This window comes from Trachypithecus francoisi, unplaced genomic scaffold (genome assembly GCF_009764315.1).
Source record: "Trachypithecus francoisi isolate TF-2019V2 unplaced genomic scaffold, Tfra_2.0 Lachesis_group0, whole genome shotgun sequence".
Classification (NCBI taxonomy): Eukaryota; Metazoa; Chordata; class Mammalia; order Primates; family Cercopithecidae; genus Trachypithecus; species Trachypithecus francoisi.
In genome coordinates, this window is record NW_022681453.1 from 144,797,474 (window position 1) to 144,815,127 (window position 17,654).

General features: G+C 37.6%; 1 protein-coding gene across 7 annotated transcripts in view; it reads left to right on the forward strand.

Moving 5' to 3' along the window:
* The first annotated feature begins 647 nt into the window (after window positions 1–647).
* Window positions 648–17,654, forward strand: part of HLTF (helicase like transcription factor) — a 54,725-nt gene continuing 37,718 nt past the window's right edge. For all 7 annotated transcript variants that reach the window (XM_033212361.1, XM_033212362.1, XM_033212364.1 and 4 more), the window contains exons 1-7: window positions 648–886; window positions 2,323–2,530; window positions 10,435–10,601; window positions 12,138–12,271; window positions 13,169–13,266; window positions 14,822–14,896; window positions 15,033–15,224. In XM_033212361.1, coding sequence (XP_033068252.1) covers window positions 867–886; window positions 2,323–2,530; window positions 10,435–10,601; window positions 12,138–12,271; window positions 13,169–13,266; window positions 14,822–14,896; window positions 15,033–15,224 — 894 coding nt within the window. In that variant the 5' untranslated portion in view covers window positions 648–866. The remainder of the gene's footprint in view (window positions 887–2,322; window positions 2,531–10,434; window positions 10,602–12,137; window positions 12,272–13,168; window positions 13,267–14,821; window positions 14,897–15,032; window positions 15,225–17,654) is intronic.

Genomic DNA, 17,654 nt, shown 5'->3' on the forward strand with positions numbered 1-17,654 from the left:
GTCCACCATTTCCGGCAGACGCCCCCATAGCTGTGATAAACATGTGATGGCTTTCCTGTACCAAGAAAGGAAAATTTTCCTTAAAAATAACGAAAAGAGGTGGAGAGGGGACTCTTAAGTTCCATTTAAGATTTTCCAAACTCGTTGTGTCTCATGCATTCGCTGAGGCTTAACATGAAAATTTGGAGCGAAAGTCCCCAGAGTTCACCACAGGGAATGAAACAAAGTATCTCGCCGGTAGCTCCAGGTCTCGTAAACCGTGGAGCTCCTTCAGTATAAGGCCCCATTATGTGCCACATTAGATGAGCAGAAAATAAGAGGAAGGATACGGTAGAGGCTTTAGAATGGGGTTGAGTCTTAGGACTTGTGGGGTAAAGGAAAGTCGTTTCCCTCCGTTTGAGGCAGGGAATCAAACAAAACGCCGGCACCGCAGGCACCGTAGGCACCGCAGTCGCACTCCTGGGGCCTCGTGGCTTTCCCGCGCGCCCGCCTTGGGGGCGGGGAAGAACCCGGATGGAACCACCCTTGCAGCCGGGACCCCCCGCAGTCTTTGAATGGCAGCGGGGCGGAGTTGCCCTCCCTTCTGTGCTCTGATTGGTTTGGCTCCGCACTCTTCTCTTCGTGATTGGGCTTTCCTAGTGCCAGTCACAGAGCGACGCTGGTCTCCCAGATTGTTGCTAGAAGGAGACGGCGTCGACGTCTGACTAGACTCGCGGCGACTTATCTTTCAGTGGTGCGCTCCTTATCCGGCGCTCGGAATTTGTTCCCGGCTTCTGGGCGGCGGGACCTGGAACGAGGCGTATCGAGGCGGCTCAAGAACGATCCAGGGGAGCCGAGGCGCTCCTCTTGTCATCCCACTCAGCGCCATGTCCTGGATGTTCAAGAGGTGAAGGGGGCGGAGGGGGTGGGGCGCTCGGGCTAAGGGCCTGGAGGCGTCCCCAAATGAACCTGACCTTCCCCGCGTTCCTCCACGTTCCCCGCGCGATTTGTGCAGTTGTATTCGTTCTGTTGGTCGCATATGTGGCCGCGGGAGAAATAAATGCATTGTCTTGGCTGGCGAGTAGGGGCTATTAGGGCGAGTCTCGTGTTAGGGACTTGGGAAATCTCTGTCACCGACTGTGGGGGGCCTGGGGCTTAAAGCCTCTCGGCCCATGCGTTATTCAACAAAACATCCATTAGATACCCACTGTGCGGCAGGCATTATGCTCGGTGGAGAGCCGAGTAAGACAGCCGTTGTCCCCAAGTGGCTCACAGCTTATGTGTATGCATAGACGTGCAGATACGTATTTGCGGAGGAGCTAATAGAGATACGCGCCACTTGCAAGGAAAACGCAGCGCAAATAAGCGACTGTTCTTAGGAGAATGGAAACTTTCTGCAATGCTCCAGCAGACTTCCCCTCACTTTTCATTGTCCAAATTGGTTTTTATGGTCATTCCCGAAACAGTTACACGTAACGGGTTTGGGGTAATGCTTAAACCAGCGACGGGAGGCGGGTACGGGTGGCTTGGGGCCAATTTCCCACGGTGGCGTGGTTTAGATACCAGAATAAAGTAAGTGTTCTGCTCGGAGGGAGTTACAGTGATGGATGCTGGATGTCTTTTCTGGAAAATTATAAACAACGTCGTATACAATAATAGTTGTATTTTTGTAAGTCTTTTGTAGCTGAATCCCTATTGAAATTTTGGCATATAATTTTATTTTTTTAATAATTTATTTTTTTGAGATGGAGTCTCGCTCTGTCGTCCAGGCTGGAGTGCAGTGGCACAATCCTGGCTCACTGCACCCTCCGCCTCCCGGGTTCAAGTGGTTCTCCTGCCTCAGCCTCCCGAGTAGCTGGGATTACAGATGTGCGCCACCACGCCCGGCTCATTTTTGTATTTGTAGTAGACAGGGTTTCACCATGTTGGCCAGGTTGGTCTCAAATTCCTGACCTCAGTTGATCCACTTGCCTCTGCCTCCCACAGTGCTGGGATTCCAGGCGTGAGCCACCACATCTGGCCCATAATTGTATTTGCAGACATCATATACATTTCAGTTTAGATGATTTTCACTAGGAAAGAGGTTAGTGAACTCTGACTAGGCTTTTCATTTTGAATTCCTAGGGGGCAGGTAGAAGAGCCAGTATTGAAAACAGGTAAAGTTCCTGGGAAGCCTTCTCTACTCACTGCAATTCCTGCTTTAACGAGAGTAACTAACTATTAATCTTTACTGTGATTCCCATGTAAGATGTCATTTGCAGAAGTAAAGCATGAGAAAACTACTCATATGGTCTTTGGAAGTACTTGAATATTGTTTTTCTTTGCCTTTAAAAAAAAAATTAGGGATCCTGTTTGGAAGTACTTGCAGACTGTGCAGTATGGAGTTCATGGAAATTTTCCACGCCTCTCATATCCAACTTTCTTCCCACGTTTTGAGTTCCAAGATGTTATCCCTCCAGATGACTTCCTAACTAGTGATGAAGAACTAGATTCCGTTTTATTTGGAAGTTTGAGAGGTCATGTGGTTGGACTACGCTATTACACGGGAGTAGTGAGTATAATAGTAGATAACTAAGTTAAATTTTGATTATATTTGTGGCGTTAATCTAGAAAATAAGAGAATTAGCAGGTGATGTGTACGGTTCATCTTTATTTTACTTTAAGTTAATGAAATATTTGTACCCAAAAAATAACAAATACCTCAAGTGACCTTCCCACCTCAGCCTCCCAGAGTGTTGGGATTACAGGAGTGAGCCACTATGCTTGGCCTCAGTGCGTTATGTTTGGTTATTATGGGTAACACCCCGCCCCCACACCCCAGTGCCTTGTTCATGTCGTTGATTTGTTGCAAAAAGGAGGTAGTTTTGTGGAATCTTCTGGATTTTATTCTTTCATTTCTCCGTATGTTTCTTACTTTTAAGCATCTTAAATCTTTTTTATTTTTGGGTGTCTGAAGCATGTTCAGCAGGAGATTCCTTGGGAGTTTCGTGTTCTGGATTTGTTTTTCTCCTATATTTCCTTTACATTGGAACTTTACAAGTTGTTTTTTGATTGTCTGAAATGTGTTGTCTAGGAGATTCCTTAGGAAGAAACAGTATTTCCTAAGTTTTTGTCATAATTATGGCATTTTATGAATGACAGTTTCATAAAATGAAAGTTGTGAAGGACTTAATGACAGTCGGGCTGAATTTAAAATCTTTGTGATACATAGTTTCTCGCCATATCCTAATGTTGTATAGAATTTTCAGGCTAGTGTGATTTTCTCTTTCACTTAAGAGAATTGGATTTTTTTTTTTTTTTTTTTTTTCGAGACCAAGTTTCATTTTGTTGCCCAGGCTGGAGTGCAAGTGGCCTGATCTGGCCTCACTGCAATCTCTGCCTCCCAGATTCAAGCAATTCTCCCACTTCAGCCTCCCGAGTAGCTGGGACTGCAGGTGTTTGCCACCATACCCAGCTAGTTTTTGTATTTTTCTTTGTATTTTTTTGTAGGTTTTGGTTTGTTGTCCAGGCTGATCTGGAACTCCTGGGCTCAAGTGATCTGCCCACCTTGGCCTCCCCAAGTGCTGGGATTCTGTGCCCAGCCTCTAGTTTTTTCTAATAGATTCTTGAAATCTATCAGTTCTTATTTCGTATCTATATATTCTCTAGCTCTCATATGCATTTCTGAGCTTTTCTGTTTCAGATTTGTGCTAATTTTTCAAAGCTTACATTGTTTTCAATAATTATTTTATACCACCATGAAATACTAGATTATGGTAGTTATTGATCTTAGAACAATCAGTATTTTTGATCTGAGAATAATCTCTGTGACCTCGGTAAGCTAGTGTGTGTTGAAAAAATGTAATCATCAGTTTTCTTCTTTTGCCAAATGTATATATTTTAAATTTTATTTTTTCCAGGAACACTGTGTTGAGATATCATTTATTTTATAATTAATACATGTTTTTTTTTTCTGAGACAGAATCTCGCTTGTGTTGCCTAGGCTGGAGTGCAGTGGTGCAGTCTTGGCTCACTGCAACCTCTGCCTCTCAGGTTCAAGCGGTTTTTCTGCAACAGCCTCTTAAGTAGCTGGGATTACAGGCATGCACCATCACACCCAGCTAACTTTTTGTATTTAGGAGAGATGAGGTTTTGCCGTGTTGGTCAGTCTGGTCTTGAACTCCTGACCTCAGGTGATCCACTCACCTTGGCCTTCCAAAGTGCTAGGATTACAGGCATGAGCCATCGCGCCCAGCCATGTTCATTATTTTTAAATGGCTAAAAAAGCATTAAATTTTCTAAAGTGTATCATCCAGAACTGTAACTTATCTTCTACACTTGTGTGAGTATATGCGTGTAAATTGGAATCATTACATATTAATAAAAATAAGATCATATTATCCCTAATGTGATTAGGAATATTATCTATATTGGACTTATAATTTCCTTATTGATGGACATTTTTGAGTTAATCACTATTATAAAAAAAGTAATAAGAATTGAGGTACTATCTTTGCATACTTGTTATTTTAAGTTTTTTCTACTTTATTGAGATGTGGTTTACATATGATAAAATGTACATATTTTGAATGTATGATCCTAGTGTTTTGACAAAGATGTATACCTGATAACTATTACCCCAATCAAGATACAGATTGTATCCATCTCCCTGAAAGTATCTTCTATCCTATTACAATCATTTTTCCCTGCTCCTGCCCTAGGCAACTGCAAGTCTGATTTCTATCACTATAGATAAGTTTTGCCTATTCTAGAACTTCACGTACATTGAATTATACAATATGCACTATTTTAAGTCTGGCGTTTTTCACTCAGCATAATTTAGGTACTTTGGTCAGTTTTGGTTATTTATATTTTTGAAGAAAAGCATCCATTTTATTTAGATAGTCGAACTTATTCCCATAGAATTGTGCATATATATAGTAATCATTTGTCCTTATAAAATTGTAACTGTAATTTTCTGGAATTGGGATTTGGTGGTGTGACAAACTTGTGTTGCTCACAAGTGACCAGAACTCCTATTCCTGAAGGATTTTGAGATCAAGGAACATGTATTTAAACTCCCCTTTATGCCTTGGTTCTAGTTCCTCTTTCCAAGTTGAATAACCATTTTTTTGGTTGTTTTAAGTTGGTACTCTGAACCTTAATTTCAGTACTCTTAACTCTGAATTGTCAAATTTTGATAAAATGTGCCATTTTTTAAATGTCTGCTAGAACACAATTTTATATGCCTTATTGGCTCCATTAAACTTTTTAAAAACTTTAAAAAAAAGGTGGTTGTATTCCTGTTTTTATTCTTTGCATTATACATTTGTGTCTTTTTTATTGATTAACTGTGACATCATTTCAAGGCAGCCTCTCGTAGATTTTTCTTAATGATTGTGTTTCTTGGCTTAATAATTACTCTCTTACATTCGATTTTTCTTAGGTTCATTTTCTTTTTTTTTCTGTTGGACTTGCAAGGTTCATTTTCTTTTTTTTTTCTGTTGGACTTGCAATTTGAGCCTTAATTTGAGTAATTTAATCTTTTAATCTTTAAACCTGTAAGTATTGCTTGCCTTTAGCCACCAAGATGTGTTATATAGTAGCATTCTTTATTTTTAACTCTGTTTTTTTTAATTCTTATTTTTATTTTTTTCTTTGTTTTGTTGTGGTTTTTTTTTAAGTGTGTTTTCAATAAGCGTATGGTTAAATTTTTTATTTTTTGACCCATCAGTGTCTTTTTTTATAATAAGGTGGTTTATTTCTTTTTCTATTTTAAAATACAGTTATGTGTTGGTTAACAATGAAGATACTTTCTGAGAAATGTGTTAGGTGATTTCTTTGTGGGAACGTAGAGTGAATAAGATGTTACTTTACTGAATACTGTGGGCAATTGTAACACATTTGTGTATTTAAGCATATATAACATGAAAAAAGTACAGTAAAAATATTGTATAAAAGATAAAAAGTGGTACACTTCTATAGTGAAGCCCCATTATAATCTTGTGGAATAGCTATTGCATAATATATGTGGTCTGTCATTGCTGAAATGTTGTTATGCAGGATATGAGTATACTGTTATGATTAATTCTCATTCCTTTTGTTATCCTTTGTGTGTTTTTTATATGTTCTATTTTTTCTTGCTGCTGGAACCATGTTTTTGTTTTTATAGTCTCCAATATTTTGGCTCATATATTTTATTTAAAATTCTAGTAATTAGTTATTTGTAATGACAGTTAATGATAGCTTATTATGATAAATTACAATTATGAAATACCCTATTTGAGATGAAATGCTCAAAAATTGTTAGTTTTGTGCCCTGCTTTTTTTTTTTTTTTGGTTATGTATTTTCTAGGATTTGCATAATATGGTTTAAAAAAGATCATCCTGTAGGCAGTGGCAGAGGGGTGGTGACTGGGAGAGAGCGTAGCTATGCCTCATAGATAATATCTCCAAAGGGCTAGAGATGAATGTCTGTCTAATACTTTGTTTGGTTCTGGTTGTAATCTCTTTTGAGTCAGTAGGCAGATGCTGGGAGAGGTTTGAAGCAGCTTTCTTGTATATTTTAAAGGAATTTAAAAAAATTGAGATACATTTATAATAAAATTTACCATTTTAAAGTATATAGTTGAGTAGTTTTTAGAATACTCACAAGGTTGTGCAACCATCCCTACAATCTAGTTCCAAAACATTTTCATTACTCCAAAAAGAAACCTCATTCCCATTTGTAGTCACTCCCATTACCTCTAACCCTCATTCCCTGGCAACCATGAATCTTTCTACTTCCTGTGTATATGCCTCCTCTTGACATTTCATGTAAATGGAATGATACAATATGTAGCATTTGGGTCTGGCCTCCGATACTCACTTTTATGTTAAATATATTTTTTTTTTAGTGTACCATTTTAATTCCCTTGTTTCTTTTACTATATATTTTGAGTTACTTATGATTGCTTTAGGGACTACAATTAACAACTTAATTTATAAGAACCTAGTTTGGATTAGTGCCAACTTAATAGTATATTAAAAAAACTTTGCGGCCGGGCATGATGGCTCATGCCTGTAATCCCAGCACTTTGGGAGGCCAAGGTGGGCGGATCACGAGGTCAGGAGATCGAGACCATCCCAGCCAATGTGGTAAAACCCCATCTCTACTAAAAATACAAAAATTAGCTGGACATGGTGGCACCTGCCTGTAGTCTCAGCTACTCGGGAGGCTGAGGCAGGAGAATCGCATGAACTACGGAGTCAGAGGTTGCAGTGAGCCGAGATTGTGCGACTGTACTCTAGCCTGGCGACAGAGCAAGGCTCTGTCTCAAAACAACAACAAAAACCCCCGAAAAATACTTTTGCTCAGAGCTCCATCCTTTTGCCTTCTTTTGTGCTGTTATCATACAAGGCATATCTTTATATATGTAGTATACCTATCAACAAAGATTTATAATTTATACACTTTTTAGTCAGATAGGACAAAAATTACAAAAAAGTATACTTAAAAATTTGTTTTTTATTTTTTTAAATAATTTTTTTTTTTTTTGAAACTGTTGCTCTGTTGTCCCGGCTGGTCTCAAACTTCTTTTAACAGATTATGATGTGACCAGGTGTGGATCTCTTTGAGTTTATTTTAGTTGGAGTTGTTGAGCGTCCTTGTATGTGTAGAGTAGTGGTTTTCATCAAATTGGGAAGTTTTTGGCTGTTATTTCTTTAATTTTTTTTTTTTTTTTTGCCCCTTTCTCTTTTCTCCTTATGGTATTTTTATTATGTATGTATGTTGGTATACTTGATGTTACAAGTTTCTGAGGCTGTGTTATGTGTTTCATTTTTTTGTTCCTTAGATTGTATAATCTCAATTGACCTATCTTCAGCTTCACTGATTTTTCTTATGCCTGCTCAAATTTGCTGTTGAGTCTCTCTGGTGAATTTTTTCTTCAGTTATTGTACATTTTGACTCTAGAGTTGCTGTTTGGTGAGACATTATTTTCATGCTTTTAGACATGCGTTTTCATGTTGAAAGAAATGGTTTGCTTTAGGTCTTTGAACTTTTTAATTTTTTTAGAGATAAGGTCTTGCTCTATTACCCAGGCTAGAGTGCAGTGGCATGATCATAGCTCACTGTAACCTTGAACTGGATTCAAGCAGTCCTCCCACCTCAGACTCTTGAGTAGCTGGGACTACAGGCACGTACCACCATACCTGGCTAATTTTTCTATTTTTATTTTGTAGAAATGGGGTCTTGCTATGTTTCCCAGGCTGGTCTCAGATTCCTGGCCTCAAGAGATCCCTCCCACTTCAGCCTCCTAAAGTGCTGGGATTACAAGTGTGAGCCACCATGCCCAGCCCCTTTGAACATGTTGAAAATAACTGACTTAAATTCTTTTTCTACTGTGTGAAACATCTGTACTTTCTTGGGGACAGTTGACATTGATTCTGTGTGTAGACCATACTTTCTCATTTTTTTGCATGTCTTGTACTTTTTTCTTGAAAATTTGACATTTTAAATAACGTGGCAACTCTGGAAGTCAGATTCTCCTCCCTTCCAGGGTGGTTTGTTGTTGCTGATTTTTGTAATTAATTGTGTGTGTGTTAGTGACTTTTCTGAATTAATTCTGTGATGTCTATCCTTTATCGTGTGTGGTCACTGAAGTCTGTACTTGGATAGCTTAGTGGTCAGCTAATGATTGTGCTGGAACAAATAAATTGCACATTCTTTGCTGAGAACTTCTGTATATTGAGACATTGCTTCAACATTCTAAAGCACTTGACAACTCTGCTTTAGCTTTCACTTCTGGCTTGTTTAAATACCTCAAGTTCAGGCAAAAGTGAGAGTTTAGGGCCTTCTCAGGTCTTTCTTGAGAATGTGCACAGCCCTGGTCATGCATACCAGCCCTGTGCCTGCTTATGGCCTTCTAGATTTCCAGAAATACATTGGAGCTTTTCAGAGCCATCACAGACATCTCATTCCCTAGCTCTTCTTTACAAGCCTTTTTGTTTTTTTTCCTCAGGCAGCCATGAAGTTAAAACACTTCCCTGTAAAATTGTTTTTGACATTCACCCAAAGGAGGTTTTTTTGTACTTGGTGAGCTCAGAGGTTAAATACAGTCAGCCTTGCAAGTGGGGTCTTCTGGGGAACTTCAGTAGAATAACAGTTCCTTGGGAATGAATCTCTGAAAGAACTCTGACTCCATTCTGTTTTTCTCTGTTGACTGCCAGGCTTTACCTAGGATCCCAATGAGCTATTATTTTTATATTTATTTATTTATTTTATTTTTTTGAGATGGAGTCTCGCTTTGTTGCCAGGCTGGAGTGCAGTGGCGCTATCTCGGCTCACTGCAACCTCCGCCTCCTAGGTTCAAGCGATTCTCCTGCCTCAGCCTCCCAAGTAGCTAGGACTACAGGTGCACGCCACCACACCCAGCTAATTTTTGTATTTTTAGTAAAGATAGGATCTCACCATGTTGGCCAGGATGGTCTTGATTTCTTGACCTCGTGATCTGCCAGCCTCAGCCTCCCAAAGTGCTGGGGTCGTGAGCTACTGTGCCTGGCCACATGCTCTTATTTTTAAAGGCTACAGTATTGCTGGCGATGGGACTGAAGTACTGTTATTCAGCTGTTTATTCTTTTTATTCTTGAATAAGTGTTACCCAGATTTCTGCAAGCCTTTGATTTAATTCTCAGTGTTCTGTAACATTTGATTCTGACAAATAATTTATCTAGTTTTTTGTTGCTTTTACTGAGAAAGTTTTGAAAGTCCTTATTCTACCATGCTTTGTTGTGTTACACTCCTTCAGTTTTTAAAAATATACATCATAATATTTAAGTTACATCATACAGTTTTTAATAAAGTAGAATGAGAATGGCATGAGTTGAAGGCTGGATATATTTTTCTTACCTAGTTCCATCCTGACTTATAAATGCCTTATTCCCTGACTTTTAGATTCTGGAGAAATGAGGCTCAGGAACCACCCTGTCTGGGTTCAGATCCTAGCTCTACTACTTTTTAACTTTTTGACCTTGAGCAAGTTACTTAACTTTTCTGTGCTTCAGTTTCTTCATTTGTAAAATGGGAATAATGATAGTACCTCCCAATAGAACTGTGAGGATTTAAAAAGTCAGTCTGTGCAATGTGCTTAGACCAATGCTTGGCACATAGTAAGCACTCAATAAAGGTTAGCCATTTTTCAGAAGTTATGATGTTGAAAATTTTAAGATAATTTGAATTTGCTAGTTTACGTTTGACTATTTTTTAGACATTAAGGATTTGTTAACTTCCTAATGAATATAGATTAGAAAAGTAATATTAAAGAATCATAATAAATATGTTAGTATTTCTGTAGTTTGTGTCTAAGAAAATATATTTTTCTTATGTGCAGTGTTTAGCAGTAGCATTAAAAAATGAATGGAAATCCCAGATAAAGTATAACAAAGTTATTGTCTATTATTTATAATGTAATATTATCTGTTTATCATTTTTATTAGGTTAATAATAATGAAATGGTTGCATTACAACGAGATCCTAATAACCCTTATGATAAGAATGCAATTAAAGTAAACAATGTGAATGGAAATCAGGTTGGCCATTTAAAGAAAGATCTTGCAGGTGCTTTGGCCTATATCATGGACAACAAATTGGCACAAGTTGAAGGGTAATGTACTTTCAGAATTTAGTTTTAATAATTGTGAATTATAGTCATCTTTGAACTAGTTAGGCCTTCTTGTTAGAGCCTATAAAGGTATGCTAACAATTTTTATCACTGTACTTTTGATACGTGTTAAATAAAGTTTTAATTCTCCTTTTACATACTTCTACTACCCCAGCCATCAAACAATTGTCCTCTCATTTTCCTATGGAATTATTACCATGGAGAAAATAGACCTTGGTTCAAATATTAGGAAGTACATTCCATTTCTCCAAACCTTTTGGTAGCTAGGTTTAGGAATTTGGAAGTGTTTGTTTGTTTATTTATTTATTTTGAGACAGAGTCTCACTCTGTCACCCAGGCTGTAGTGCAGTTGTGTGATCTCGGCTCACTGCAGCCTCTGCCTCCCGGGTTCAAGCAACTCTCCCTGCCCTAGCCTCCAGAGTAGCTACAGGTGCCCGCCACCATGCCCAGCTGATTTTTGTATTTTTTAGTAGCAACAGGGATTTGCCATGTTGGCCAGGCTGGTCTCGAACTCCTGACCTCAGGTGATCTGCCCCCCTCAGCCTCCCAAAATGCTGGGATTACAGGCGTGAGCCACCGCGCCTGGCCTGGAAGTGTTTGTTTATATCAGAGGTTATAAACTGGTATTCTGTGATATGATGTAGGTGAATTTCATTTTGCCCTGCAGTGTTTTAGACATTTTTTCATTTAGTACTAATATTGAAATACCTTGCTAGTCTGCATTTTATACATATTAATTTATTTCCTTAAATACAAAAAACTTACTTTTCTCTCAACAAGTGGAAAATCTGGTAATGCAGGATGAGTTGTCACTTCCATATGACAACAGTTGACTGGAACTCTTCCTTTAGCTAGGGCATATGCTCTCCCAGTTTTATCACCTATTTCTTTCTTTTTTCTTTTTTTAAACTCTAGTCTTTCAGTTACCTTTTCTCTTTTAGGCATTTGTACTTGTGATCTCAATTTAAGTATCCAGAATATTTAGGATCTTGATATTCTAATTCTAATTTTTAGGATATTCATATCATCATCCTAGACTCTGAGTTTGGAAGATAAAATAAATGCTCAGTAATGTCTCACTTTGTTTTCTCCTTTTTCAGTTTATCAGGTTTTTCAGTTATTGAGAATAACTTAGTGAGTCACAAGTTCTTGCATTCCCCATTTTCCAAGCAGAATGAGTTACTCCCTCAGTGGTTCCATTAGCTGAAGCTCTACCCTTTCATTTAACTTATTTTACTTATATTACAATCTTGTTTATAGGCCACCCTTGCATTTTTAAAAGTGCTTTATTCCATTTTCTCAATTTTTTCTGACACTCTGTTTCTAAAAATCACCCTTTTCTTCTGATTGTGATTCTATTCCTTGTCCTCTTTTGCTTTCAAGTCTGCTCAACTAGTTCCTTATTACTTTACTTCCATGTAAAATGTAAATGATACACTTAAAATATTGAACTACTTCTTAGTGGGGATAAAAAGTAATGCTTCTAATTTCCCTTTCTTTTTCTCCCAAATATAATAGGGTTGTTCCTTTTGGTGCAAACAATGCTTTTACCATGCCTCTGCATATGACTTTTTGGGGAAAAGAAGAAAATAGAAAAGCGGTTTCAGATCAGTTGAAGAAACATGGATTTAAATTGGGTCCTGCACCAAAAAGTAAGTTTAGGGTTTGACTTAATATTATTCTAATATTATAAGATGCAGGGATTATGAAACATTTATTCTCTCTTGGAGTTTGTTGGCTAATTTGTGCTCAAGGCTCCAAGGTACAAGTTTTTTTCAGGAGTCTTTTTGAGGAAGTCTCTGATTTTTCCTTTTGCCTCTATTGAAATAGATTCACACATAAAAATATACATGGTCAGAATAGTGAGGGGATATTAAACAAAAAAATTAAAGAAAAAGTGTATATACAAGGAATTCTCATGTATACCCTCCCCTAATTTTCTCTAATGGTAACATCGGAAACCCCTGACTTTAAACATTCTTTTTGATAAATTTTAGACAGAGAATCCTCTAATAGTGAACGAAAAGGAGTGCTTGGCAAGAGTTTGTTCAAATAATGTGGAATTACTTGTGTTTTTTGAGTGATTTAGTATTTAGCTTTTTAAAAACCTCTAAAATACAAGGCTTTTAATGCAGTTTGTTATTCACATTTTATTTATTTATTTGTGTATATATTTTGAGACAGAGCCTTGCTCTGTCACCTGGGCTGGAGTATAGTGGCCACGATCAGTGGCTCGGTGCAACCTTGACCTGCTGTGCTCCAGTAATCCCTCCACCTGAGCTTCCCGAGTAGCTGGGTCTATGGGTGCGCACTATCATGGTCTGCTAATTTTTGTATTTTTTGTACAGACAGAATTTCACCGTGTTGCCCAGGCTAGTCTCGAACTTCTGGGCTCAAGCAAACCACCTGCCTTGGCCTCCCAAAGTGCTGGGGTTATAGGAGTGAGCCACAGCACCCAGCCCTGTTATGAACATTTTAAAAGCTACTTAATAAAAGATAAAAATCTATTTTATTTGATGGCTTTATTCTTTTTATTTTGTAAATTATAGCTTTAGGATTCAATTTGGAAAGTGGTTGGGGCTCTGGAAGAGCTGGACCAAGCTATAGTATGCCAGTGCATGCTGCAGTACAGATGACAACCGAACAGGTGTGCTTCTCTTTTATCTAAAAGTGAATATCAAATGTTGCGGGTTGTATTTAAAAGAACAGGATGAATATGTACGTGTGGGTATGTGTCATCTTCAAATATATTTATAATGAAACATGTTATAGAATAGAATATGTATATATATGTTAACATTTTATATAAAAAGTTCTGATTAGGAATAAATCCATACGTGAACATTTGTACCTGACATGCAAAACACACACATTACTGTTTATGCATGGCATGTTTTTGTATTTGAAATGTTTTAAATGTTGATGTAGTAATTTTAAGAAAAAAATTGAAGTTGAGACTCCTTTCAGTAATTTTGCAAATGCAATGTGAAAGAATTAACTCCCAATTCTTCACATTATCTTTGTCTAATTTATAATTTAGGATGACGTTATGCTGAATTTCTTTGAAAAAAAGTTTATAAAATAATGCTGATCAATTTAAAAATAACATTAAACTTTTTTTGATGTTTGTATCTACCAGTGTTAGTCCTTTTATCTACTAATTGTAGTTACCATATTTCCCCTGCTTATTGTTAGAAGGACTTGAGCATGTTTCTGGTAGATAGACCCCAGGTTACTCCTGATTTTTTAGTCCTGGCCTGATTTCTTCTGAGCTGCTGCTGTGTTTATGTGTTAATTTTCAAAAATATCTGTATCACATATATGTTGATATAAAATTGGACTAACCTAGTTTAAATAGTCAATTAAATTAGCATAATAATAAAAGTATCCTATAGTGCATGGCAAGTTCCTTATTGCAGTAATAATAAATGGAATGTCATTGACCTGGTAGGACTGACAAAATATTTTGAATATAACTGATAGCATCACAGAACTTTAATGGTAGAAGGAACCTTAGAGACAATCTAAATTTAGTTCATCCCTTTCATTTTATAGGAATAAGACATGGGGCCATAAAGGTCAAGTCTTGCCAAAACTTATATATAAGCTTATTTGTGATAAAACTGTGACTGAAACTCAGGACTTAAAACTCTTTTATATTCTTTTTCCTCCTAAAAACTAAAACAGCTGTTCATTCTCTCTTCAGTGAGTAGTGTAATCCTAGGGTTGATTTATGTGCCTTTTTGACGTTTGACTATTTTGTGTTTTTTAAATTTAATTTAATTTCAGTTTTTTAATTTTTTGGGACTGGGTCTCACTTACTTGCCCAGACTGGAGTGCAGTGGCATAATCATGGTTCAGTGTAGCCTCTACCTACTGGGCTCAAGTGATCCTCCCATCTCAGCATCCCTAGAAGCCGGAACTATAGGCATGTACCACCATGCCTGGCTAATTTTGTAAAAATTTTTTTGTAGAGATGGGATCTCTCACTATGTTGTCCAGGCTAGTCTCAAACTCCTGAGTTCAAGTGATCCTCCCACCTTGGTCTCCCAAAGTGCTGAGATTATTGGCATCAGCCACCACTCCTGGCCCATTTGACATTAATGTCAGTTAATTAACTAAATGATTTCAAATCTGACTTACATGCAAGTATTATTTTAATTAGTTTGTTTTATATTATTTCTTGTTGCTGTTTGTTGTAGCTTAAAACAGAATTTGACAAATTGTTTGAAGATTTGAAAGAAGATGATAAAACCCATGAAATGGAACCAGCTGAGGTATTGAACCAATATTTTTTAAGACTACTCAAAATGTTTAAATGTACTTATAATCTACTCTTTGTTTAATCACAGGATCTGCATGTGAAAAAAGGAATGACTTACTGTATTTGCCTTTGTGACTTTTTATTTATAGGCTATTGAAACACCACTGCTTCCACATCAAAAACAAGCTCTAGCTTGGATGGTGTCACGGGAAAACAGCAAAGAACTTCCACCATTCTGGGAACAGCGAAATGACTTATACTATAACACAATAACAAATTTTTCTGAGAAGGACCGACCAGAAAATGTCCATGGAGGAATTTTAGCTGATGATATGGGTTTGGTAATTATTTTTTTCTTTAGTTAATAAAATCTAATTTTGTGATTATGATTTTCTAGAAAGTAATTTTGAAGTAAAAAGAGATAGGAATATGTTGGTACCAGTTTGGGACTAGATTTTACTATCTTTGTAGAACACAGTGTTTCCTATAGTTTTTACTTAAAATAGTGGTAAAGTTTTGGTTTGGTTAAAGTACAATTAAAATAATTAGGCAACAATAATGGTATAAAGATGTTTTCCTCAGTTTTCTTTTTTTATTTTTTTTGAGGTGGAGTCTTGCTCTGTCACCCAGGCTGGAGTGCAATGACGTGATCTTGGCTCACTGCAGCCTCTGCCTCCCAGGTTCAAGCATTTCTCCTGTCTCAGCCTCCCAAATAGCTGGGATTACAGGCATGTGCCACCATGCCCAGCTAATTTTTATATTTTTGATAGAGACAAGGTTTCACCACGTTGACCAGGCTGGTTTTGAACTCCTGACTTCAAGTGATCCACCCGCCTTGGCCTCCCAAAGTGCTGGGGTTACAGATGTAGGCCACCCTGTCTGGCCATGTTTCTCAATTTTCTTTGCTCTTTGAAATTCAGGGTGACCTGTCTTTCATAGGTTTTCTTTTAAAAAGTAAAGACAAAACAATGTTATGTGAAATTGTATTCCATCACAAATATTGTGGTATTCAGAGTAATATTTATGGGTCCTTAAACTAGTAGTTTTTATATTTTTCGGTCTCAGTAACCCCTTCTACTTATAAAAATTAATGATCTCGGCCGGGTGCGGTGGCTCAAGCCTGTAATCCCAGCACTTTGGGAGGCCGAGACGGAGGGATCACGAGGTCAGGAGATCAAGACCATCCTGGCGAACATGGTGAAACCCCGTCTCTACTAAAAAATACAAAAAACTAGCCGGGCGACGTGGCGGGCGCCTGTAGTCCCAGCTACTCTGGAGGCTGAGGCAGGAGAATAGCGTAAACCCGGGAGGCGGAGCTTGCAGTGAGCTGAGATCCGGCCACTGCACTCCAGCCTGGGCGACAGAGCGAGACTCCGTCTCAAAAAAAAAAAAAAAAAAAAAAAAAAATTAATGATCTCAAAGAACTTTTGTTTTTGGTGCTGTTATCAGTATTTATAGTATTAGCCAGTGGTAACTAAAGATAACAGTACAGACTCATTACTTGTTAACATAAATAGCATATTTTTAAATGAAAAGTATGCCAAAACACTTAACAATTTTGTTGAGACAACTGGCATTGTTCTACATTTTTGCACATCTCTGTGTTTGGCCGAATAGATGGCAGCTGAATTCTCACCTGCTTCTTCATTCAGTCTGCTCTGTTAGGTTGTTTTGGTTGAAGTATATGAAGAAAGTTTGTCCTTACGACGGTATGTAGTTGTAAAGGAAGGAGTATTTTAATAGCTTTTTAGGTAATTGCAGATTTCTTTGATATACTACATCAAAATTCAGTAAGTATTAGTTTATTAAAGGTTAACTGTTGTAATACGGAACGCTAAATCATATCAGTGAGCTTTTTATACCCTGTTCCATTAAAATCTATTTGTGAATCTTGCCCATTGAATGGATATTTTACCCATGTATGATTTTTATAACACCAAGCATTGCTCTTTTAGAAAATGTTGGTTCATTGAGTTGGGCAGACCTGCCAAATGTTGATGTATTTCGTATGCAATATCCAAAACTTACATTCATTAATGTTACCACTGATGTTATTAGAAAATCATTTACATTTTGAGAAGGCACTATGTTCATAGTGTCACAACTTTTCTAACATTCTTATTTTCTATTGAAAACTCACATTTTATCATTTACAAATAATCTCAGTTGTTTCCTTTGTAGATGACAGTCTCACTTTGTTCATTTTTAAGAAAATATCTTTAGACCGTCGTGATTGATAGTTGTCATTCAAGTAAAAATGGTGTTGCATGAAAAAAGTGATTAGTTGAGCTTATAACTCCCATCTTGAGTTATTTTTCTCTAGCTAACCCTCATAGTTTGATACGCAACAGAAGTAGTTCATATGTAATTTCCATTTCACTACACAGAATATTAAAAAGATTTGTACTTAAGTAATGAGATTTAATAAAATTAATGTGTACTGCTTCATCAAGAACATTCTTCTTCTTCTTTTTTTTTTTTTGTTGAGATGGCGTTTCACTCCTGTTGCCCAGGCCGGAGTGCAATGGTTCAATCTTGGCTCACTGCACCCTGCGCCTCCCAGGTTCAAGTGATTCTCCTGCCTCCCAAGTAGCTGAGATTACAGGCATGCGCCACCACACCTGGCTGATTTTTTGTATTTAGTAGAGACGGAGTTTCACCATGTTGGTCAGTCTAGTCTTGAACTTCTGACCTCAGGTGATCCACCCGCCTCAGCCTCCCAAAGTGCTGGGATTATAGGCCTTAGCCACTGCACCCAGCCAAGAACTTTC